At 48.8% G+C, this 25,614-nt stretch overlaps 1 protein-coding gene across 1 annotated transcript in view; it reads left to right on the top strand.

The window, feature by feature from the left end:
- The window catches only part of itih2 (inter-alpha-trypsin inhibitor heavy chain 2), a 93,843-nt gene that overhangs the window by 17,958 nt on the left and 50,271 nt on the right, over positions 1 to 25,614 (top strand). Inside the window, exons 5-11 of the mRNA XM_072471039.1 lie at positions 3,264 to 3,368; positions 4,288 to 4,450; positions 6,951 to 7,058; positions 14,854 to 14,982; positions 15,083 to 15,199; positions 18,240 to 18,408; positions 22,638 to 22,763. Coding sequence (XP_072327140.1) covers positions 3,264 to 3,368; positions 4,288 to 4,450; positions 6,951 to 7,058; positions 14,854 to 14,982; positions 15,083 to 15,199; positions 18,240 to 18,408; positions 22,638 to 22,763 — 917 coding nt within the window. The remainder of the gene's footprint in view (positions 1 to 3,263; positions 3,369 to 4,287; positions 4,451 to 6,950; positions 7,059 to 14,853; positions 14,983 to 15,082; positions 15,200 to 18,239; positions 18,409 to 22,637; positions 22,764 to 25,614) is intronic.

The following is a 25,614-nucleotide window of genomic DNA, read 5'->3' on the forward strand; positions in this document are numbered from 1 at the left end:
ATTCCCATCAATGGGAAATCCCATTGACAAGCCGCGGGAGCATACAATCCCACTGGAAACAAGCAGCGCGCAGCCGAGAAGCACACGGCTGGGGGCCCGGAAAGTCCCGCCCCTTTCACGAATGACCCCACGTTTTACTGAGAAGGTAGAGCGGATCCTGTGAAATGGTTGGACTTTGGATCTTTTGGGGTTTTTTGTGCTTATTGGCTCATGTGGCCTGTTGTTGCTCTTTGGGTCACTGACATTAAAGTTTGACTGCTCAACAGGTCCCAGGTTTCAAAGCTGTAAATGTTAGTAAGTTAAATGTAGTGTATTTTTAAGGGAAATTTTAAATTAAAGTTCTTTCTAAATATTGCTGAGAAGAGAAGCTTTGATGTTGAAGTTTTTTATATCTCAGTCACCAGGACATTCACAAGAATGTCAGGAAAATCAACAAATGTATATCAAAAGTATACCATTGCAGTATGCGAGCATCGCTGGCAAAGTGGGCATTTATTGCCCATCCCTAATTGCCCTTGAACTGAGTGGCTTGTTAGGCATATAGGGTGCTATTTAATGGCCACGTTGTCCTTGAGCGAGAACATGACGCGGCCATTAGGTCACGGGTGAGACCAAAATCGGTAACTGTGCCAGGCGCCGATCGGACTGAGATCTAACCAACCCGCTCCCATTGGCGAAATCAGATTCTCGCCATAGCATGGCGAGAAACCGATAATCACAACTTAAGGCCAATCTCCATACAATTACCGGATGCCCAGCCTCAGTTGGGTCTGGGCCACCATCGTTGGGGGGGGGGTGGTCACCGTGGCATGGGGGGTCGGGTGGATGTCTCAGCGTCCACGGGTTCGCCAAGCCACCCCCTGGATTGTGTGCACCCGTTACGGGGGCCACCCCAGCCCCTGCCTGTCAGCCCCGCCAACCACCCATAACATCTACTGACCGCGGCCGAAGGCTATTGCTCATCGGGAATTGCCAATCGTAGTTAAGTTAGCACTTCACAAGGGCGGCGCGGTGGCACAGTGGTTAGCACTGCTGTCCCGCCGGCGCCGAGATCCCCGGTTCGATCCCGGCTCTGAGTCACTGTCCGTGTGGAATGGTCCCATGGCACTATTTTGAAAATGAATAGCGTCACTAATTAGTCCTCAATCACCATCATTATAAAAACTATTTGTTGCTTCCGGTGAGACTTTGCTGTGTGCTGATTAGCAACCATGTTTTCTACATTACAAAGGTAACTACTCTTCAAATGTATTCCACTGGCTGTAAAGTGCTTTAGGTCATCCTGTGGTCATGGAAAGCAAGATTTCCTTTCTAAATCACCCTAGGTTAGAGCTTTAGGAGCACCATGATTTTTTTTTTAGAACTCTTTTTATTGGCTTTTCTCATATTTATAAACAGTTACTGTGTATATACATTACATTTTTCTTGCCCGTGCCAATTTACTTTATTTTACAGAGAGGTTTGTTTTGTCCTTCATTTAACTAACTCTCTGTACATTTTGCTGCCCTCTGGATCGGTCTATGATTCCTCCTCCCCCCCTCTTCCTCCTCCCCCCCCCCCCATTGGCTTCAGCACCCTTCCTCTTCTCTTGTGGTTTCCCCACTTTCCTGCCCCCCCCCCTCTCGGGTTGCGCAGTCCTTTGGTTCCCCATCTATCTTTTTTTCCCCCCCTTAGCTTACTCCTCGCTGCTGGCCTCGAACAGGTTTTGGAACAGGCCGACAAACTGCCCCCAAGTATCCAGGAAGCCTTCCTCTACCCTCGGTTGGCGAACTTAATCTTCTCCAGGTGGAGAAATTCCGAGCGGTCAGCGAGCCAGTCTGCAGCTGTGGGTGGTGCTGCCGATCGCCAGCCGAGCAGGGTTCTCCGGCGTGCGATTAGGGACGCGAAAGCGAGGGCGTTGGCCTCCTTCCCCATGTGTAACCCTGGCTGCTCCGATACCCCGACGATTGCCACTATTGGGCATGGCTTCACCCTCACCCCTCACAACCTTGGACATTGCCTCGGAGAAGGCTGCCCAGAACCCAGCAAGCTTGGGGCAAGCCCAAAACATGTGGGTGTGGTTGGCCGGGCCCTCTGGCACCGCTCACATTTGTCCTCCACCTCCGGGAAGAACCTGCCCATTCGGGTTCTGGTCAGGTGCGCTCTGTGCACCACTTTGAGCTGCATTAGGCTTAGCCTTGCACAGGAGGAGGTGGAGTTCACCCTGCTCAGTGCTTCGCTCCAGAGTCCCCATCCTACCTCTGTCCCCAGTTCGCCTCCCATTTTTGTCTGGTCTCATTCACTGGTGTTCGAGCTCTGTCCAGTAGCTATCCGTATATTTTCCCACATAGCCCCCCTTCTCGTTGCTTGCGCCCATCAGGTCCTCCAGTAGTGTGCTTTCTGGGGCCCCGGGATACCCTACTGTCTCTTTGCGGAGGAAGTGTTTTATTTGGAGGTGTCTCAATTCCTGTCCTTTTGCTGGTTTCCGCTTCCTCGTTAGTTGGAGCACCATGATTAACCTCCAAACCCCTGGGAAATTGAGAAGGAAAATAGCCAGGGTTCCCACTCTTGAGGCCGGATTTTCCAGTCTTGCTCGTATTGCGGGCTGAACGGGAAAAATTTGGAGAGCAGCAAATAGTCAAATGACGACGCCCCCACTGGTGGGAACAGAAAATCCCAGCTTGGCTGTCGAGCAGTGACCGTAACGTGAACTTGTTCGTGAGAGGGTTCCATTTGCTTCCATTAAATAACTTGCTCACACTCAAGTGTGAATTCTTGCACAAAGTCACTGAGGCGAAGTGATGGCAGCTGGGAGCCAGAGGTCTGACCCTTCAGGAGCGGTCGTGGGGGGGGGTGGGGCGGGGTGGGGGGGGCAAAAGGGAGAAAAATAAATCTGGCATGAGTTTGAACATTTCAGGAAGAGCGTTGTTAGCAGGGGCCTGGAAGTGAGTGTCCAGCCTATCCACTTGGCTGGGAATGCTGCATGGTTCAAGGTAGCTATGACACAGGAACAATGGGAGGAGTAGGTAGGATAATGGCTGGAATTCTCAGGCCATTGGGATTCTCTTTACCTGTGGGCAGCGCACCCCCGCGCCGTGAGGTGGCTTCAATGGGAAATCCCATTGACAAGCTGCGGGAAGATAGAATCGCACCGCCGGCGAACGGACGCGGCGCAGAGAAACACACGTCTGGGGCACCGGAGAAGCCAGCCCAATAAAGTCCAGACAAAACCAGCATCATTATTACAACAACATTAATTTATATATTTTCCATCTCTCGCACAGGACTGTGAATGATATAACATTTGTTGGCTCTGTGCAGGAAAAAAATGAAGCCAGAAGACTTTACGCAGAAGCACGAGCTCAAGGCAAGGCTGCTGGGATTATTAGGTAAAGGTTTATCTGATCTTTATCTTCTTTATCTGTCTTACACATTCTATTTAAGCCCTGGATTCCCCCAGTGGTTAAGTGGTCTCAAAATCCAATCAGAAAATGATTGTGTCCTTTCCTGTGCGTGTTGCTAGTTGCCCAATAAGATACTCAAAGATCAAAAGAAAAGGGGCGGGATTCTCCATTGCCCGACGCCGAAATCGAGTACGGCGATTGGGCGGAGAATGGCTCCCGACACCGAAATCGGGGCAGGCACCGGTTTGATGCCGGGCCGCGATGACCCACCCCCTCCAAATCGGCGTCTTTGGGACGTGCGCCACGCGCGGTCGCAACTCCGTTGGAATGTCATTAGCCAGCCCACCCGCAATGCTCCGCACCGATGGGCTGAGTTCCTGACGGCGCGGGCCCCGTGTGGCCTCAGCAGTCAGGAGCCTGGCATGCCAGCTGCGGAGAGAGAGCGAGGGCGTGCAGTGTCCAGCTCCACCACACTCGGCCGAGCTCCATGCCGCTGGCCGGGGGGCTTCTGCCATGGCTGGGGGGAGTGGTGGGGGGTGGCCAGGAGGTGAGCTGTAGGGTCAGGGTGGGCGGGTACACTATACCGCATGGCCGGCGCCATCTTTTCCAGCGCGATCGGTGTATGTCTGGGGGGGGGAGCGTAGGCGTACGTGCGGCTGCGGAGCCCTGTACATATGCAGCACGGGACCCGCCGATTCTCCCACCGTTTTCCGCGCGTTCCGCGGGTGTTTCACACACCTCCAGTGCTAGCCACTCACCGGTAGCGGAAAGGATGAGGATTTTGCGCCAGTTTTCCCACTGTGAAACGCCACAGATCCTCCATTGCCATCAGCACTTAGCCTCAGGAACGGCGAATCCAGCCGAAGGTCTGTTCAGTAACTTATTGATGCCTTTCCATGTTTAGGACATCTGCCCATGAGATGGAAAGTTTTAAAGCTGAAGTGAATGTACCTGGAGGGAGCAAAGTTAGCTTCGAACTTTACTGCCAAGAACTGTTGCAACGACGACTGGGTCGATATGAACAGACGATTATTCTCCACCCGGGCAACTTGGCGAAGCAACTCCAGGTATTTTTGTTAGTCTCTCATGCAGTACTGTGCAGTCTAGGCGATTCACTCTAACTGAATGGCAAACGTTCCACAACCTGGAGTTTGTTCCCCAACTCTCCCCTTCATTTAACATCTTCCTCAAAACCCACCTACCCGCTCAGACTTTTATTCACCCTCCCTAATACCTTCTTCTGTTGGCTCAATATCTATCAGACCTGATTTTAACTCTTTGAGTGTGTTAAATCTCATCCAATTTGCACATCTTTTAAAGGGGCAATGTAAAGGTAATTTGCTCCAGTAGGTATACTGGGCGGGGTTCTCCTGTCTCCTCCAGGGTGGGACCCGTTGCAAGCAAGAATGGAAAATTTGGCGTTCCCGTCAAAATTCCATTCACTCTCAGAAACCAAAGGGTCCCATCTCCGAATGAGGATGGAAGATTTCACCCACCGTTTTATTCAATGTTCCATGCAATATGTTACCAGGACCTCTGATTTGACTGAAGAAGTTAAATGCTATTTTCATTCCAAAGTAGGGAATTGTTTTCAGAGTCAAATTTCATAATCGCGCTCACTGGTGTGGGAAGAGCATGGCATTGACTTTAATTGTTCACAGCTGGTATGGCCCACCCCCTAAACCGCCACGTATTTCTCAGACCCAATGTGAGTTTGACGCTGGGGTTTTCAATGGAATGACCACTTTATACAGCAGTCGACAATTATGCTCACAGCTGGGGTCCACATATAAATTACATGACACTCTGTCTTCAGGCAAGAAAAGGGTGTGGATAAGATTAGACCGGAGCAGTGATCTTTCTTCTATCTTTTTATTTTGTTTATTCTTTATTGGGATGAAGGTATTGTTGGCAAGGCCACAATTCATTGTCCATCCCTAATTGCCCATGAACTGGGTGTCTTGCTGGGCCATTTCAGAGGGCAGTTAAGAGTCAACCACATTGCTCTGGGTCTGGAGTCACATGTCGGCCAGACCGGGATATTAGTGAACCAGATGTGCCTTTACGCCAATTGACAAAACTTTCATGGTCACCATTATCGCGGCCGCCTTTTTAATTCCAGGTTTTTAAAAAATTAATCGAACTTCGATTCCACCAGCTGCTGTGGTGGGATTTGAATCCATGTCCCACTGCATTAATCTGGGCCTCTGGATTACTAGTCCAGTGGCAATACCTCCCCAGCCCCAAGACAAGAAATTGCTGTGGTGGGTCTGCCCCTAGGTTACTGGGCCTGAAGAACCTTTCAGCTCCTGCTGTCAGTCAATGACTCAGCAGTTCCCATGTGACTGCAAATTATCATAGAATTTGATTATCATAGAATTTACAGTGCAGGAGGAGGCCATTCGGACCATCAAGTCTGCACCAGCTCTTGGAAAGAGCACCCTACCCAAGGTCAACACCTCCACCCTATCCCCATAACCCAGTAACCCCACCCAACACTAAGGGCAATTTTGGACACTAAGGGTAATTTATCATGGCCAATCCACCTAACCTGCACATCTTTGGACTGTGGGGGGAAACCGGAGCACCCGGAGGAAACCCACGCACACACGGGGAGGATGTGCAGACTCCGCACAGACAGTGACCCAAGCCGGAATCGAACCTGGGACCCTGGAGCTGTGAAGCAATTGTGCTATCCACAATGCTACCGTGCTGCCCATTGGCTGGATGTCCACATTTATTGCAGTCGCCTCGTAGTGGAAGAGCAAGTTAGCAGCTAAGCTTTTCAACACTGTTCCAAATTCCTGGGAACAACAGGGGATTCACTAAAATAAACACATAAATGTTTAGACCCCGAACCGTACAGTGGTTCCACATGGTGTAGCACTGTGACATCCTGACCAGGCAGGTCTCTGATTTGTCTCTAATCTCTGCTGCATTAGGTGGCCTCGCTTCAGGCACCAATGGGAACATCGTAACTTTGGCTCAACATCGCTAGAGGTGGTTATCAAATAAAAACAGAAAATGCTGGATCAACTCAGCAGGTCTGGCAGCATCTGTGGGGAGAGAAACAGAGTTAACGTTGCGAGTCCATATTCTGTAGAAGGGTCAAGTGGACTCAAAATGTTAACACCGGCCTCGGGATTCTCTGGTCCTGTCGGCAACACATCCCCGCCCCCCCCCCCCGGGGTTTCCCTACAGCGTGGGGTAGCTTCAATGGGAAATCCCATTGACAGCGGCGGGAGCAGAGAACCCCACCGTCAGCGATCGCCGTGCCACCGAGAAACAGGCGGCTGAGGGGCCGGCGAATCTGCCTTCTGTTTCTCTCTCCACAGATGCTGCTGGACCTGCTGAATTTATCCAGCATTTTCCGTTTTCATTTCAGGTTTCCAGCATCTGCAGTATTTTGCTTTGACTTGATTACGACGCTGTTCATCGTGAAGTAATGCGAATGCGTTCACATGCGTCAAAAAACCATCACCTTCAGGAGCGGAAAAATAAAAGGTGATTCAATATCATTAAATTATCATTTAATCTTTTTAAAAAGCTAATTTATTTTTCCCTTAGGTTGATGTCTATATATTTGAGCCAGAAGGGATCAGCCACATTGAAGCACCTAACATGCTTGGAACGCAGTTCGATGGGCTTATCCGTATAACTAAAGGAGAAAACAAGGTAAAAAAAAAGAGAGGCTGGTTAGGCTGGGGTTGTTCCCCATGGAGCAGAGACGGCAGAGGGGGGGGGGCCTGATTGAGGTGTACAAAATTATGTAGGGCACAGATATGGGGCGGGGTTCTCTGACCCCGGGGCCGGGTCGGAGAATCGCCGGGCCGGGCGCGATTCACGCGACGACCCCCTGCCGCCGGTCCGCTGATTCTCCAGTGACTGGCGAATCGGCGCCATTGGCGGCAGTGCAGTCAGCGCAGCGCTGGTCGGGGGCCGCTCTACGTGCCCCCCCCCCCCGCCGATTCTCTCGGCGGGATGGGCCAAGTGGCTGCCGAGATAGGCCAAGTCCCGCCGGCGCTGTTCACATGTGGTCTTACCCGACAGAACCTCGGCGTCCATCCTGCGGGGGGGCGGCCTGGTGGAGGAGGGGAGGGAGGATCCAATCCCAGGGGGGGCTTCCACCGTGGCACGTGATTGGGGCCTCCAAATCGGCGGGCCGGCTTCTCCTGATGGGGGCCTCTTTTACTCCGCGCCGGCCCCTGTAGCTCTGTGCCATGTTGCGCCGGGGCTGGCGCGGCGAAGGAACGAGTTCCCGCCAGTCGCAGCGGCATGCACAGATCCGCAGCGCCCGTTTGACGCCGATATCGGCAGCTGGAGCCACGAGAGTCGCTCCAGTGGCGTGCTGGCCCCCTGTAGGACGCAGGATTGCTGCTCCTGGGGGCCTGTTGACGCCGTCGTAAAATGCGATGACATTTACGACGGCGTCAACACTTGGCCTCAGGATCATAGAATCCCGCCCATGGTACATATGAAGTAACTCTTCCCCTAGTTGAGGGGTCAATAAACAGTGAGCATAGATGTAAGGTAATGGGCAGGAGACTTAGAAGGGATTTGAGGAAAGGCATTTTCACCCAGACAGAGTTAGGAATCAGGAACTCAATGCCCGAAAGGGTGGTAGAGGTGGGATCATTTAAGAAGCATTTAGATGAACACTTGAAAAGCCGTAGCATACAAGGCGAGAGACCTAGTGCTGGAAAATGGGATTAGAATAGATCATAGGATCATAGAATTTACAGGTAGGTGCTTGATGGCCACTGCAGACAAGATGGGCTGACAGGCCTATTTCTGTGCTGTAAACTCTATGAACAAAGAACAAAGAAATGTACAGCACAGGAACAGGCCCTTCGGCCCTCCAAGCCCGTGCCGACCATGCTGCCCGACTAAACTACAATCTTCTACACTTCCTGTGTCCGTATCCCACTATTCCCATCCTATTCATGTATTTGTCAAGATGCCCCTTAAATGTCACTATCGTCCCTGCTTCCACCACCTCCTCCGGTAGCGAGTTCCAGGCACCCACTACCCTCTGTGTAAAAAACTTGCCTCGTACATCTACTCTAAACCTTGCCCCTCTCACCTTAAACCTATGCCTCCTAGTAATTGACCCCTCTACCCTGGGGAAAAGCCTCTGACTATCCACTCTGTCTATGCCCCATATAATTTTGTAGACCTCTATCAGGTAGCCCCTCAACCTCCGTCGTTCCAGTGAGAACAAACCGAGTTTATTCAACTGCTCCTCATAGCTAATGCCCTCCATACCAGGCAACATTCTGGTAAATCTCTTCTGCACCCTCTCTAAAGCCTCCACATCCTTCTGGTGGTGTGGTGACCAGAATTGAACACTATACTCCAAGTGTGGCCTAACTAAGGTTCTATACAGGTGCAACGTGACTTGCCAATTCTTATACTCAATGCCCCGGCCAATGAAGGCAAGCATGCCGTATGCCTTCTTGACTGACTACCTTCTCCACCTGTGTTGCCCCTTTCAGTGACCTGTGGACCTGTACTCCTAGATCTCTCTGACTTCCAATACTCTTGAGGGTTCTACCATTCACTGTATATTCCCTACCTGCATTAGAACTTCCAAAATGCATTACCTCACATTTGTCCGGATTAAACTCCATCTGCCATCTCTCCGCCCAAGTCTCCAAACAATCTAAATCCTGCTGTATCCTCTGACAGTCCTCATCGCTATCTGCAGTTCCACCAACCTTTGTGTCGTCTGCAAACTTACTAATCAGACTAGTTACATTTTCCTCCAAATCATTTATATATACTACAAACAGCAAAGGTCCCAGCACTGATCCCTGCGGAACACCACTGGTCACAGCCCTCCAATTAGAAAAGCATCCTTCCATTGCTACTCTCTGCCTCCTATGACCTAGCCAGTTCTGTATCCACCTTGCCAGCTCATCCCTGATCCCGTGTGACTTCACCTTTTCAGTTACAATTTCTACTGGGTTTTACTACGAAAACCGTTATGATGCATGACACATCCAAAATACCTAATTGCAGAGATCAGAAAGCAGTAATGCAATTGCTTTACCCAACAGGGCGGGGGAACAGTGACAGCCAGGGACCTATACACTGATGGTAGGGTCACAACACTGAACAAAGAACAAAGAACAAAGAAATGTACAGCACAGGAACAGGCCCTTCGGCCCTCCAAGCCCGTGCCGACCATACTGCCCGACTAAACTACAATCTTCTACACTTCCTGGGTCCGTATCCTTCTATTCCCATCCTATTCATATATTTGTCAAGATGCCCCTTAAATGTCCCTATCGTCCCTGCTTCCACTACCTCCTCCGGTAGCGAGTTCCAGGTACCCACTACCCTCTGCGTAAAAATCTTGCCTCGTACATCTACTCTAAACCTTGCCCCTCTCACCTTAAACCTATGCCCCCTAGTAATTGACCCCTTTACCCTGGGGAAAAGCCTCTGACTATCCACTCTGTCTATGCCCCTCATAATTTTGTATACCTCTATCAGGTCGCCCCTCAACCTCCTTCGTTCCAGTGAGAACAAACCGAGTTTATTCAACCGCTCCTCATAGCTTATGCCCTCCATACCAGGCAACATTCTGGTAAATCTCTTCTGCACCCTCTCTAAAGCCTCCACATCCTTCTGGTAGTGTGGCGACCAGAATTGAACACTATACTCCAAGTGTGGCCTAACTAAGGTTCTATACAGCTGCAACATGACTTGCCAATTCTTATACTCAATGCCCCGGCCAATGAAGGCAAGCATGCCGTATTCCTTCTTGACTACCTTCCCCACCTGTGTTGCCCCTTTCAATGACCTGTGGACCTGTACTCCTAGATCTCTTTGACTTTCAATACTCTTGAGGGTTCTACCATTCACTGTATATTCCCTACCTGCATTAGACCTTCCAAAATGCATTACCTCACATTTGTCCGGATTAAACTCCATCTGCCATCTCTCCGCCCAAGTCTCCAGACAATCTAAATCCTGCTGTATCCTCAGACAGTCCTCATCGCTATCCGCAATTCCACCAACCTTTGTGTCGTCTGCAAACTTACTAATCAGACCAGTTACATTTTCCTCCAAATCATTTATATATACTACAAAGAGCAAAGGTCCCAGCACTGATCCCTGTGGAACACCACTGGTCACAGCCCTCCAATTAGAAAAGCATCCCTCCATTGCTACCCTCTGCCTTCTATGGCCTAGCCAGTTCTGTATCCACCTTGCCAGTTCACCCCTGATCCCGTGTGACTTCACCTTTTGTACTAGTCTACCATGAGGGACCTTGTCAAAGGCCTTACTGAAGTCCATATAGACAACATCTACTGCCCTACCTGCATCAATCATCTTAGTGACCTCCTCGAAAAACTCTATCAAGTTAGTGAGACACGACCTCCCCTTCACAAAACCGTGCTGCCTCTCACTAATACGTCCATTTGCTTCCAAATGGGAGTAGATCCTGTCTCTAAGAATTCTCTCCAGTAATTTCCCTACCACTGACGTAAGGCTCACCGGCCTGTAGTTCCCGGGATTATCCTTGCTACCCTTCTTAAACAGAGGAACAACATTGGCTATTCTCCAGTCCTCCGGGACATCCCCTGAAGACAGCGAGGATCCAAAGATTTCTGTCAAGGCCTCAGCAATTTCCTCTCCAGCCTCCTTCAGTATTCTGGGGTAGATCCCATCAGGCCCTGGGGACTTATCTACCTTAATATTTTTTAAGACACCCAACACCTCGTCTTTTTGGATCACACTGTGACCCAGGCTATCTACACCCCCTTCTCCAGACTCAACATCTACCAATTCCTTCTCTTTGGTGAATACTGATGCAAAGTATTCATTTAGTACCTCGCCCATTTCCTCTGGCTCCACACATCGATTCCCGTGCCTATCCTTCAGTGGGCCAACCCTTTCCCTGGCTACCCTCTTGCTTTTTATGTACGTGTAAAAAGCCTTGGGATTTTCCTTAACCCTATTTGCTAATGACTTTTCGTGACCCCTTCTAGCCCTCCTGACTCCTTGCTTAAGTTCCTTCCTACTTTCCTTATATGCCACACAGGCTTCGTCTGTTCCCAGCCTTTTAGCCCTGACAAATGCCTCCTTTTTCTTTTTGACGAGGCCTACAATATCACTCGTCATCCAAGGTTCCCGAAAATTGCCGTATTTATCTTTCTTCCTCACAGGAACATGCCGGTCCTGTATTCCTTTCAACTGACACTTGAAAGCCTCCCACATGTCAGATGTTGATTTGCCCTCAAACATCCGCCCCCAATCTATGTTCTTCAGTTCCCGCCTAATATTGTTATAATTAGCCTTCCCCCAATTTAGCACATTCATCCTCGGACCACTCTTATCCTTGTCCACCAGTACTTTAAAACTTACTGAATTGTGGTCACTGTTACCGAAATGCTCCCCTACTGAAACATCTAACACCTGGCCGGGCTCATTCCCCAATACCAGGTCCAGTACCGCCCCTTCCCTAGTTGGACTGTTTACATATTGTTTTAAGAAGCCCTCCTGGATGCTCCTTACAAACTCCGCCCCGTCTAAGCCCCTGGCACTAAGTGAGTCCCAGTCAATATTGGGGAAGTTGAAGTCTCCCATCACCACAACCCTGTTGTTTTTACTCTTTTCCAAAATCTGTCTACCTATCTGCTCCTCTATCTCCCGCTGGCTGTTGGGAGGCCTGTAGTATACCCCCAACATTGTGACTGCACCCTTCTTATTCCTGATCTCTACCCATATAGCCTCACTGCCCTCTGAGGTGTCCTCTCGCAGTATAGCTGCGATATTCTCCCGAACAAGTAGCGCAACTCCACCTCCCCTTTTACATCCCCCTCTATCCCGCCTGAAACATCTAAATCCTGGAACGTTTAGCTGCCAATCCTGCCCTTCCCTCAACCAGGTCTCTGTAATGGCAACAACATCATAGTTCCAAGTAGTAATCCAAGCTCTCAGTTCATCTGCCTTACCCGTAATGCTCCTTGCATTAAAACATATGCACTTCAGGCCACCAGACCCGCTGTGTTCAGCAACTTCTCCCCGTCTGCTCTGCCTCAGAGCCACACTGTCCCTATTCCCTAGTTCTCCCTCAATGCTCTCACCTTCTGACCTATTGCTCCCGTGCCCACCCCCCTGCCATACTAGTTTAAACCCTCCCGTGTGACACTAGCAAACCTCGCGGCCAGGATATTTATGCCTCTCCGGTTTAGATGCAACCCGTCCTTCTTATACAGGTCACACCTTCCCCGGAAGAGCTCCCAGTGGTCCAGATAATGGAAACCCTCCCTCCTACACCAGCTGTTTAGCCACGTGTTTATCTGCTCTATCTTCCTATTTCTAGCCTCACTGGCACGTGGCACAGGGAGTAATCCCGAGATTACAACCTTCGAGGTCCTGTCTTTTAACTTTCTGCCTAGCTCCCTGAACTCCTGCTGCAGGACCTCATGCCCCTTCCTGCCTATGTCGTTAGTACCAATATGTACAACGACCTCTGCCTGTTTGCCCTCCCCCTTGAGGATTCCCTCTACCCGTTCGGAGACATCCTGGACCCTGGCACCAGGGAGGCAACATACCATCCTGGAGTCTCTTTCACGTCCACAGAAGCGCCTATCTGTGCCCCTGACTATAGAGTCCCCTATTACTATTACTCTTCTGCGCTTTGACCCTCCCTTCTGAACATCAGAGCCAGCCGTGGTGCCACTGCTCTGGCTGCTGCTGTTTTCCCCTGATAGGCTATCCCCCCCGACAGTATCCAAAGGGGTATATCTGTTCGAGAGGGGGACAACCACAGGGGATTCCTGCACTGACTGCCTGCCCTTTCTGGTGGTCACCCATTTCTCTGCCTGCACCTTGGGTGTGACCACATTTACATAACTGTGATCTATGACGCTTTCCGCCACCTGCATGCTCCTAAGTGCATCCAATTGCTGCTCCAACCGAACCATGCGGTCTGTGAGGAGCTCCAGTTGGGTGCACTTTCTGCAGATGAAGCCATCCGGGACGCTGGAAGCCTCCCGGACCTGCCACATCTCACAGTCAGAGCACAGCACCCCTCTAACTGACATTGCGTCAATTAATTAAAATTTGTCTTTTTTTTTTAAATACTTTTTTTTAAATTTCAAAGTTACTGTCAACAATCTGTTTCCTAGCACTAGATTTCTAATAGAAATGACGCAGAGATTCCAACTAGCTAAAGGCAACAAACTCAGATACCTGCAGCTTAAAAACTTCCTACGGAAGGAGACACGGACATACCCGCGACCACCACGACAGACACTATTAGAAGAGCTACTGGACATCCTCGACAGAGGGAACTGTAGTGACATGTACAAACGACTGCTAGAGAGGGCCGGCACCGAACTGGACACGACAAAGAAGAAATGGGAGGACGACTTGGGGTTTGAAATAGGGTGGGGATTCTGGAACGAAGCACTGCACAGGGTCAACTCTACCTCCACATGCTCAACCTAACGCAGCTAAAAGTGGTACATAGAGCCCACTTGACCAGAACCCGAATGAACAGGTCCTTCCCGAAGGTGGAGGATGGATGTGAATGATGCCAAGGAGGCCCGGCCAACCACGCCCACATGTTCTGGTCTTGCTGGGTACGGGACAGCCTTCTTCGAGGCAATGTCCAAAGTGGTGGGGATGAGGGTGGAGCCATGCCCGAAAGTGGCGGTTTTCGGGGGTATCAGACCAGGCAGATCTCTTCATGGGGAGGAGGGCGAACACGTTTGCATCTGCCTCCCTGTTCGCCTGCTGTAGAATCCTGCCCGGCTGGCGATCAGCAGCACCACCCAAAGCTGCAGACTGGCTGTCCAACCTCTCAGAATCTCTCCAAATGGAGAAAATCAAATTCGCCATCCGTGGGTCGGAATAGGGCTTCCACAAAACATGGGAGCCATTCACCCGACTGTTCCGGGACCTGTTTGTGGCCAACACATAAATAAATAAATAGCCAGTAGCCAGGGGGAAATAGCCAGGACAAGACAGAAAGAGGAAAGCGAGGGGGGCCCGGGGGAGGGGGAGCAAGGTGAGTAGCAAAGCTCAGCAAGAAAGAATGGGGGGCAGCAGTGAAGGGGGGGAAGGGAGGGAGGGGGGTTCAGGGAGAGGGGAGCTGGGAGGAGGGGGGTTCAGGGAGAGGGAAGCTGGGAGGGGGGGGAGGATTGTATGCTGAGCCAGACGGCAACAGACTGTAAATAGAGAAACCTAAGAAAAAACCTTGGTGACTGTACAATAAATGAAAACAAACGGCAATGTATATAATTTTGAAAATGCCAATAAAAAGATTTAATTTAAAAGTATCAAAAGCAACAGGCCACCGTGTAGCGAAGTTATTTGATACGTTGGGTGAATGTGAAACAGGGAGCGCCACAATATAGCCCAAACGAGGGCCCAGAGACCAAAGCTAAATTCACCTTTGGATGTCATTGCTTGTCGATGAGGCGCTGACAATTCCGTCTTGTGTTTTTAGGCTCATGTTTCCTTCAAGCCAACTTTGGACCAGCAACGGAAATGTCCAAATTGTTCGGACTCTGCCATTGATGGAAGCATTGTTGTGAGATATGATGTGAAACGGGAGCTCAACGGTGGAAGCATCCAGGTCCTTGTCTGATATTTAGCGCATTTCACTTGCACCTTCGGAAACAAAAACTTACTTTGGTACTAAAGCATTGCAAATCTTTTTTTCTCTCTCATTGTAGGTTTCCAATGGTTACTTTGCTCACTTTTTTGCTCCAAGCAATCTTCCACCACTTCCCAAGAACATTGTCTTTGTCATTGATGTCAGTGGCTCAATGTGGGGAATTAAAATGAAGCAGGTAAACGCTTTTGCTCCAGTGATATTTTTTCAGGATTAAGATATCGTGAAGGTTCTGAAATTATGCAGCAGATCTGTATCCCAATATCTCAGAGGTTGAGAAAATTTCCATATCGTCATTTTTATGTCTCCAAACATAATCAAGCCATACTGATAATACCAAAGTCTTTTCCTTTCCAATTGCTTTTGTTGCTTGGGTCAGTCTAACTTTCTTTTCACAACTTGTACACTGGGACACATGGATCCCAGACGGCTGCATCGACTGAGGCTATGGGGTGGGATTCTCCGTTTCTGCGACTGAGTGCCGGCTCGAACAGAGAATCCACGGGGGTTTCACGTCAGGAAAATCGGCCCGAACCCCTCACCGATTTCGGAACCGGAGGGGCTAGCACCGGCGCCGCATGAAATGCCCGCGGACCGCGGCGAAAACGGCCGGAGAATGACCGGGACCCAGGCCGCTCATGCACCGATCGCGCCGTACAACATGGCACCGGCCATGCGCATAACCTAACCCACAAAACCGGGACTCCACAACCCATCCCCTGGCCACCCCCCCAATCCTAGCAGATGCCCCGTCAGCCAGCGGTACGGATCCCAGCCAAGAGTGGCGGCGCTGGACACAGTCCGCAGCCGGCACGCCGGCTCAGACCACATGCGCCCCGCGCCATCAGGAACCCGGCCAATCAAGGGAAGAGCATCGCAGATGGGCCGGCCGATGATGCGGCAAAGGCCTTCCGCCTGCGCTGGGGTGCGCATCACAAGGACGCCGGTTCGGAGGGGGCGGAGATTTCATGCTGGGGAGGCAGTTAATTCCCAGGAGGCTGTTACATTCAACTTCAGTCTCGCTAATGAGATTGAAATAAATGCAAATTGGGGTTAATGATATGCTCGCCATATTTGGGTAAGATGCGGAACTCGCAATCGGGAAAGGGCTGATGAGATAGCAAACTGATTCGCGCCCAGCGTGAATCTCGATTTTGGCCTCTCCCGCTATTTAACCAGCGCGCCCAGAACCGCGCCAGGCACAACGCGCTGGTTAAATCGTGCTCGCATCCCTCGAGGATATTACACTTACTCTTTCTGACTTTCTGCATACTCCCTTGAAAGACACTGACCTCAATATATTCTCTACCGGTAGGAGAAAAGAAAACATTCTTGTCAGACAGCTTCCTGGATTCTGAATCGTTCTGTGTGCATCTTTGGGTTTTCATGTGTGCATTGTCATCCCCTCCACTTTTGATCTTGGTTTCCAGAATGAAGCAATGATAGAGGAAGGGATGCCCCAACGTCCAAACCAAAGTGAAAGGGTGGTACAGTTGAAATTGGGAGCTCCCCCAAGCAAGGGATTCTGAACAGATACTCTCGTCACATTTTCTCTGCGACCTGTATTATGTTCGTTAGCACAGCAGGCTGGGTCATTGCTACAATAGCACTACTTTGGGGAAACATCCCTCAATTAAAAGTTAGCAAAACAACACTACTTGATAATGATAGAGGGCGCCACCTTCAGCATTTCCATGTTGTTGTATCTAGTTTAGCTTCTATTCATTGAAATAATTCCAAGACTTCTAACCAATTGGGTATGTCTGCACACCTCAGACGATATCTGTCATATATTTGCAATGCCAAAACAAATTCACAGTTTCTTGAAGGAGTACTTACTTACTAATATAATAATATTTAAGTGAATTTTTATATGGCGGCAACTAATTACAAAAAAAAAACAAGATATATTTTATGTCACAGTTTCTTAACTCCCTCGTGTTTTAATAAAATAGGCTTGGAGTACAAGCGCACAGGAGGATTCTTGGCACAGAACTAAATGCTCCATTTATTATTATTAAGTTGCATTTTAAAAACGAAGACTTGTGTTTGTGTAGTGCCTTTCATGGTCACCAGACACCCCCAAATGCTAATGAAGTACTTTGGAAGTGTAGTCACTGTTGTATTGTCAGAGACACAGCTCCCGCACTCTCCCACAAACTGCAGTGTGTTAATGACCAAATCATCTGTTTTAGTGATGCTGATTGAGGGAAACATATTCACCAGGAGACCTGGGAAACTCCCCTGGGCTTGTTGAAAACCACACCATGAGATCTTTCCAATCCACCTGAGGGGAAGACTGTGTCTCGGTTTTTAATGCCTCATCTACAAGATGGCAGCTCTCCCTCAGGACTGCACTGAAGCTGCAGCCTTGGCTTTTGCGCTCAAGTAGGACTTCTTTTGAAAATAATCTTTATTGTCACAAGTGGGCTCACATTAACACTGCAATGAAGTTACTGTGAAAACCCCCTAGTCGCCACATTCCGGCACCTGTGCGGGTACACAGAGGGAGAATTCAGAATGTCCAATTCATCTAACAACCACATCTTTCAGGACTTGTGGGAGGAAACCGGAGCGCCCGGAGAAAACCCACGCAGACACGGGGAGAACATGCAGACTCCAGACAGCCAGTGACCCAAGCCAGGAATCAAACCTGGGACCCTGGAGCTGTGAAGCAACTGTGCTGACCACTGTGCTACCCAGACTTGCCCTGAGTAGGACTTGAACCCACAACCTAATAACTCAGGGGCAAGAATGTTACCAACCGATCAACGCCTGACACATCGGTTTTATATTAATTATAATAGGTATCCATTACATGTTTCTGACCTACAGAAATTTGAATCTTCCATCCACCACCCCCCCCCCCCCCCCCCCCCCCCCCCCCCCCCCCCGGCCAACAGTACCGTTTAAAACCTAAGAATAGCAACCATTGATATAATTTCTCACAAAGCAACTTCCAGGTATCACTGTCAATCGTTTTTGCAGTTTGCATCCATATTCAAATGGCATTGTAACTCCGAATTCTCTGTCCAGATTCTAGGATGTCCTGATTGTTCTTTTCGTGAATAGCTAAACCTTTTGCATGTATGTGGAAAGGAACTGGACAACTAACTCAAAAATGTGACTCTCTAACCATCTCCAAAATCACCTGTCATTCTGGAGATCTGAATCCAATGATGAGAAAACCAATCAATATTTTCCATTCTCCAAATTAGACTGTCGAAGCCATGGCAACGATTTTGGCCGATCTCCGCCCTGAGGACCAATTCACCATCATTGACTTCAACCACAATATTCGTTTCTGGAATGATCACCTGGTTCCAGCCACTCCTAACCAGATTGCGGAGGCCAGAAAATACGTTGAGAAAATCCAGCCCAATGGTGGTACGTGTTGAGGAAATGTGTAAGGATAGCCCAGGGTAACTCACCGCTGGCCTGCCCAATGGGGAAAGAGCTGGTCTAGATCCTCACAACAGCACAAGTTATAGCATTGTACTTGCTAAGTGTGGAGCCACAGCTTTGTGTTTCGTGGCACCAATTGTGATGTTCCTTGTTGAGTTTCTCAGGGTGGATTAAAGTTGTAGTGTAGCCAAAGAACATCAAGCTTTGTTATTAAACAAAGCTTAGTGTATTTACACTACACAAATTATGATTCAAACACATTACAAGGTATTAACTAATAAACAAGACTATACTATATCTATGCTACAGAACTCTATACTACTGATCTATCTTAACTCACACTTACCCCTCTCCTTACTCATTCTTACACCTTCTCCCAGAAGTCTGAGAGGCATTCCCTTTTATAGGTCTGCTACCCAGCTCCATCTGGTGGTAGAATGAAGTATCACATTAACTCTCAATGTGCCAGACAATAAACATAATGTCACGCCAATAGCACAACACCACCCACTTTCAGCAAAACAGACATTTAAAATTTACCTCAAAGATATTTGTTTATCTGTCTTCTCCCTTCTCGTCACCAAATTTCTCTGCCACTTTTCTTTCCTCCCCTCTCCTGAAGGTGTGGACTGCTGCTGTGTATGATTCCACTACAGCATCTCACCCAAGTGTCCATCATTCATGAGGGAGTGGTGTAGTGACTGCTGGCAGGCTGCTGGTTGGACTTGTGTGGGAATCACAGCTGAACCTGATCCTGTGCGTCACGGCGGAGATTGTTGAATAGCTGGCAGGAGTGGAGCCCTGACTAACCCACTTCAATTTTAACATCTTCATTGACACATGGCTGAGATCAACTAATTTCCTGACAGGCTGGAGAGCAGAGCTGAGACCTCCTCACTGACTGCTAACTCCTGCTTACTGGCTAAACTCACAGAGCCATTGAGGGACCTCTTCAGGTTTATTTTGTCACTTTAATTCCTTCTCAATGAGGTGGTTCTCATTCCCGATAATTCATTGATTATAAGTGTATCACCTCTAGTGTTATTCATGGTACATTGATTGAAGCATCATTTAATCAAAGCATGAGCATTAAAACCATGTAATGTACAATGTATTTACCAGCTACTAAGGGGGAATCTATGTTTAGCTTGTCCCTTTGAGACCAAAAATGTGTATATAGAAGCATCTGTTCTTAATTTGCTAATGGGATGGAGGCAATATTGACAAGGTTGCATGTATTGTCCATACCTGGTTGCCAATAACACTCAAGAAGCTCGACACCATCCAGGACAAAGCAGCCCCGCTTGATTGCTCCTCCTTCCACAAATATTCACTCCCTCCACCACCAACAAACAGTGGCAGCCGTGTCTACCATCTGCAAGATGCACTGCAGTAACTCGCCAACGTTCCTTAGGCAGCACCTTCCAAACCCATGACCACTACCTTCTAGGAGGACAAGGGCAGCAGATACCTGGGAACCCCACGGTCATAATATCCACTCATGTATATAATGAGATGCAGACAGGCAGTGATTGACACACAGGATAACCAATGAACACACAGGACACAGAACAACCAATCACCAGACAGGACACCACCACTATAAAGCCCATAGGGCATTAAGACGCTCTCCCTCGCATAGGACACAGCTACTGAGATAGTTAGAGTGCACAAGGCAGTGAGCACCATCTCCATGTGGTAGAGAGCTAGTGTGGTCAAGCCAGTAGGAGATTGTCAGTTAGATTAATAGAGTGTCAACCCACAGCAGATTATGTACAGCAATCAGCAAGTTCAATAAAACAGTGTTGGACCATCTCCTGTGTCGGAAGCCTGTTTCTAGTTTCACTGCATCCAATTGCAGTCAACATTGAACCAACTCACTAAACACATCACCCACCACCTGGCGGTTCCCCGCCAAGTCACTCACCATCCTGACTTGGAAATATATCACCGTTCCTTTACTGTTGCTGGGTCAAAATCGTGGATTTATCATGGCCAATCCACCTAACCTGCACGTCCAAGACGTGCAGGTTAGGTGGATTGGCCATGTTAAATTGCCCTTAGTGACCAAAAAGGTTAGATGGGGTTATTGGGTTACGGGGAAAGTGTGGAAGTAAGGGCTTAAGTGGGTCGGTGCAGACTCGATGGGCTGAATGGCCTCCTTCTGCACTGTATGTTCTATGTTCTAAATTCCCTCCCTAACAGCACAGTGAGTGGACCTACACCTCAAGGGCTGCAGCGGTTCAAGAAGGCAGCTCACCACCATCTTCTGAAGGGCAACTAGGGATGGGCAATAAATGCTGGCCTAACCAGTGACGCCCACATCCCGTAAATTAATTTTTTTAAAGATCCATGTCCAAGTCGGGCTGGCGTATGACTCAGACGGGAATGGGAAAATGATGATGTCTTTGAGGTAGTATGGCTTTTGAGGGCAGAGGTCACAATGCTGGTTGGTGGTGTCACCGCAAGCTTGACGAATTGCTGTAATGCATTCTGTAATTGCACGTGCTGGAACCACAGTCTACAGGAGGGGGTAGATATTGGGTGCAGTGACAGGATCTCAGATCAAGAGAACCACTTTGCCTTGGATGACGTAATGAGCTGCTTAAAGCTGTGGCTACTCCATTTCAGGTAAGTGGGTGTGTGTTCCATCACACCCTTGATCAATATTCCCTCTAATGCCCCTTTGCTGTACACGGCACGCCTGTTCAACTGTGCAGTCCCTGTAAGATTGCCATTCAGCCTGGCATGCATGCATCAGCTTGTGCACGACCTATTAGTCCCCTGCACTGCCACACACTCATGCAGGTTGGAGGGAACACTGCTCTTGACTTCAGTCTTGTAGATGTTGGAGGCGCTTTGAATGGTCAGGATATTTGATTGGATTTGTTTATTGTCACGTGTACCGACGTACAGTGAAAAGTATTTTTCTGCGAGCCGCTCAAACAGATCATTTAGTACATGAAAAGAAAATAAAATAAAAAGAAAATACATAATAGGGCAGCACAAGGTGCACAATGTAAATACATAGACATCGGCATCGGGTGAAGCATACAGGGGTGTCGTATTAATCAGGTCAGTCCATAAGAAGGTCGCTTAGGAGTCTGGTAACAGTGGGGAAGAAGCTGTTTTTGAGTCTGTTCTTGTGTGTTTTTGTAACACCTGCCCGATGGAAGAAGTTGGGGGAGTAAGCCAGGTGGGAGAGGTCTTTGATTATGTTGCCCGCTTTCCCCAGGCGTGAAATCTAGATCGGATATGCTTCATTCATTACAATACATGATGCTGATGAGGCCAAGTCCAGCTAAGCACCTGGTGAATTTGTAGTTGGATTTCTGTTGGTGAGGAAAGGTTGCTAATTACCAGGGGACTGTAAATTCTGGCTCCAGTTCAATACAAATCCATGTGAAGCAGCTGCCTTCCCTTCCTTCTTCTTTTAAATATTGTTGACATGTGAGGTTGGATTTTACACCATGGTCGCCGACTCACCAGGGGGTCAAATGTCTTGGGGGACGCCTGACTACTGCTGCCCCACTGCAATATCATGCTGGGAGCATAGTTAATTGGTTTAAAGCTAGACTTCCGTCCCTTTCTCGGGAGCCAGTCCCACCTTAGAGAGCTATCGACCAATCGGATGGTCAGCAGCTCTGTGGTTCCAGCAACGCCAGCTAGGAGCAGTGGCCACTGTTGGAACTACAGGCAGTCCCACCACACCTAGGGGTTCAGTGCCTCAGTGCGTGAATGAGGGGAGTAGGTTCAAAAGGCCAGATTTAAAAAGGGAGATTACCTTGGGAAGGGGTGCCTCCAAGGCGCCCAGGGGATCCACATCAGTGGGCACACTCCCCAACCACACCCCTCTACCCTTGTCCAACGCCAAACCCCATGCATCTAAAGCTGCAGTGCTTCCCTCAAGGTATAGGCCTACCTTTGCCATGGGTAAGATACCCGTGATAGCAGGGTGAGGCCTTGAATGGGCTCAATTGGTCCAGAACAGCTGGCGATATACAGATCAAAGAATCTGACATTTCTGGAAGCGGAAAAGTTAAAGGCCACCAGTTTTTAAAATTTGTATTTTTAAAACAAATGAAGCAATTTTTAAAAAATCCTGCAACTGCTGCACCTCACTATCTCCAAGTTGTTCCACTAATTAGCGATGATCCATTTACATTGCTCGCATCATTCATTCACTGTTTTCAATCTTTTGTCTTAAATAGGAACAAACATTAATGAAGCAATCCTGTCAGCAATTTATATATTGAAGGAAGCCAATGACCTGGGCCTTCTGGACCCACGATCTGTATCGTTCATCATTATGGTTTCAGATGGAGATCCCACGGTCGGTAAGTAGTCTCTCAGAGTACCTTCATTAAATAAAGGAGATAAAAATACATCAAGTTACATAGAGTCTCCAGCACGGATACAGGCCATTCGATCCAACAGGTCAACACCGGCCCTTATGCTCCACGCAAATCTCCTCCCCACTTCTTCATTTAACCCTTTTGGTATAAACCCCTGTTACTTTCTCCTTTGTGTGCTTATTTAGCGAACCTTTAACTACATCTATGCTAATCATCTCAAAACTCCTTCTGGATAGCATGTTCCACATTCTCACCATTTCCTGGGGAAATTGCTTGAATTCCCTGATGGATTTATTACTGACTTTCTGATATTTATGACTTCTAGTTTTGATCTCCTCCACGTGTGGAAGCATTTTCTCTGATTCACCCTATCAACCCCTTTCTTTATTCGGAATCGCTCTGTCAGTTATCCCCTAGCCTTATAAGAAATAGGCCCAGTCTTCCCAAATCTTTGCAATAGGGGTGATGTCGGCACTGTAGTACTGTCATTGGACTAGGAATCCAGAGGTCCAGGGTAATCCTCTGGTTCATATCCCACTTCAGCAGCTGGTGGAATGTCAATTATATTTAAAAAAACAGGAATTATAAATCTTGTCATGATATGCAGACACACACTTAATGACATACAGGCAGGCACGGACAAGCAGCTAATGGACACAGAGAACAGGACATGACCAATAAGCAGGCAGGACACTCAGGGGTGGGATCTGACTATAAAAGACACGAGGCACTCACACTCTGCCTCTTTCCACTGATGAACATCTCGAGAGTCAGTCCAAGGGTGTTGTTACAATCTCACACCTCCACCACGTGGCTAAGAGCTACTCTGGTTCAGTCAGACAGAGTAACTACATTTAAGTTAGCAGAGAGTCGAACTCACAGAGAACGGTGCTAACTGTGCCATTAGTTCAATAAACCTGATTGAACTAATTTCAAGGTCTGGAGTATATTTTTGATCTAAGCTGCATCCAGTTGCAGCCAGTGTTATACCAGTGTACCTAACATGACATGTTACCAGGAGACTACTAATTTAAGGTGGCTTACCTCAGTCCGTTCCGTGACGACCAGCAAATCCTGGCACCATGGAGAAGATTCAGGCTCCTCACCAGCTCAGGACCTCCGGCAATCTCAGTGCCAACTGGCGGACATTCAAGCAAAGGTTTCTGCTGTACATCGCAGCCTCAGACCTCGAGGGTGCGTCTGATGCAAGAAAGATCGCGCTTCTCCTCTCAACAGCGGGTGATCAAGCCATCCAACTCTGTATTGGTGACCACAAAACTATCATCGACTGTTGTACAAATCCATCTGGCTCACTTTTGCCCTTTAGGGAAGGAAATCTGACACCCTTAATGGTCTGGCCTATATGTGACTTCAGACACACAACAATGTGATTGATTCTTACCTGCCCTCTGATATGACCATCATATTATTCCTTTACAAGCCACTCAGTTCAAGGGCAATTAGGACAACAAATGCTGGCCTTGCTCGTGACACCCACATCCCACAAAATAATTAAAACCTCTCACCTCTGGTATCATCCTTGTGAATAGTGCAAATTAAATTAGGCAGATTTCCAACGCGACCTATCAACGAAAGTAAAATTGTGTTTAAATGGCACCCTTTAAGGCCACAAAATCTAATTCTACATAGGTAGATTCTGGGGCCACTGGGGGTTAGCAGGTACTTGTTAATTGCAGCTCCATTAAAATAAGAGACAGCTTAAAATTACCCCTTTCTTTCTATGGTGTATATTTTGAAATCTTGAAGTCTCCTGAACTTCCATTCACCTTTGAATTCCATAGAACCCCTGATCTAATTAATATGATTTCTCGTTACTGACAGAAGGAGTTTTGAGATAATATATTTGAGGATATGTCGATTGCACGGTAATATTCAGAAGTATTTCCTGGGTGTATTTTATTTTCAATTATTTAATGATGCTAAGTAGTGTTTTTCAAGACTTGTGTTTGCGATTTAATTGACATTGAGGTTTTGTGGTTCGGTCTCATGGCCTCATCTATACTGGGAAGGTTTCCCTCTGCTTATGAGTATCTCTGGTCTGACTCAGGCTGATTACTTCAAAAGTACTTTATTAATACCATATACATGGGAAAAATGCAGGAGGCTCCTCAAATCATTGGAGCCATACCATTATTGCTTTTTGCAGAAGATCTTAAATGTTATGTGAGAGGACAAACTCACCAAATTCAGTACCCTCTCGCAAGCAGGCACTGCAAGCATTGAGACTAAGATCAGCTTCCATGGGTTGGTCACATAGTTCAGGGATGGTATTCTCTGGCCGTTCGCTGGAGGAGGGATTCCCTGGGCGGGATTCTCCACTCCCACGCCGAAGTGGCCGCGCCGTCGTGAACGCCGTCGAGGTTCACGACGGCGCGGAATGGCCCCGGTCCCGACCGATTCAGGCCCTGACAATAGGCCAGTATCGGGGCCACGTCATCTACACGCGCCCGGCCTTGTCGCCCGCGTAAAAGCGGCGCCGCATAGATCACGCGGCCGGCGTCGCATAACGGACGTCATCCGCGCATGCGCGGGTTGGCCGGCGCCAACCCACGCATGCGTTGTTGTCGTCCTGTCTAAATCCGCCCCGCAAGAAGATGGGGGACGGATCTTGCGGGGCTGCGGAAGGAAGGAGGTCCTCCTTCAGAGAGGACGGCCCGACGATCGGTGGGCACCGATCGCGGGCCGCCCCACATTCCAGGTGAAGCCCGGTGCAGGATCCCCCCTCGCCCCCCCCCCACAGGCCGCCCCCCCCTCGCCCCCAGTTCACGCACCGCCCACGACTGCAGCGACCAGGTGTGGATGGCGCCGGGGG

The sequence above is a fragment of the Scyliorhinus torazame genome, chromosome 13 (genome assembly GCF_047496885.1).
Source record: "Scyliorhinus torazame isolate Kashiwa2021f chromosome 13, sScyTor2.1, whole genome shotgun sequence".
Classification (NCBI taxonomy): Eukaryota; Metazoa; Chordata; class Chondrichthyes; order Carcharhiniformes; family Scyliorhinidae; genus Scyliorhinus; species Scyliorhinus torazame.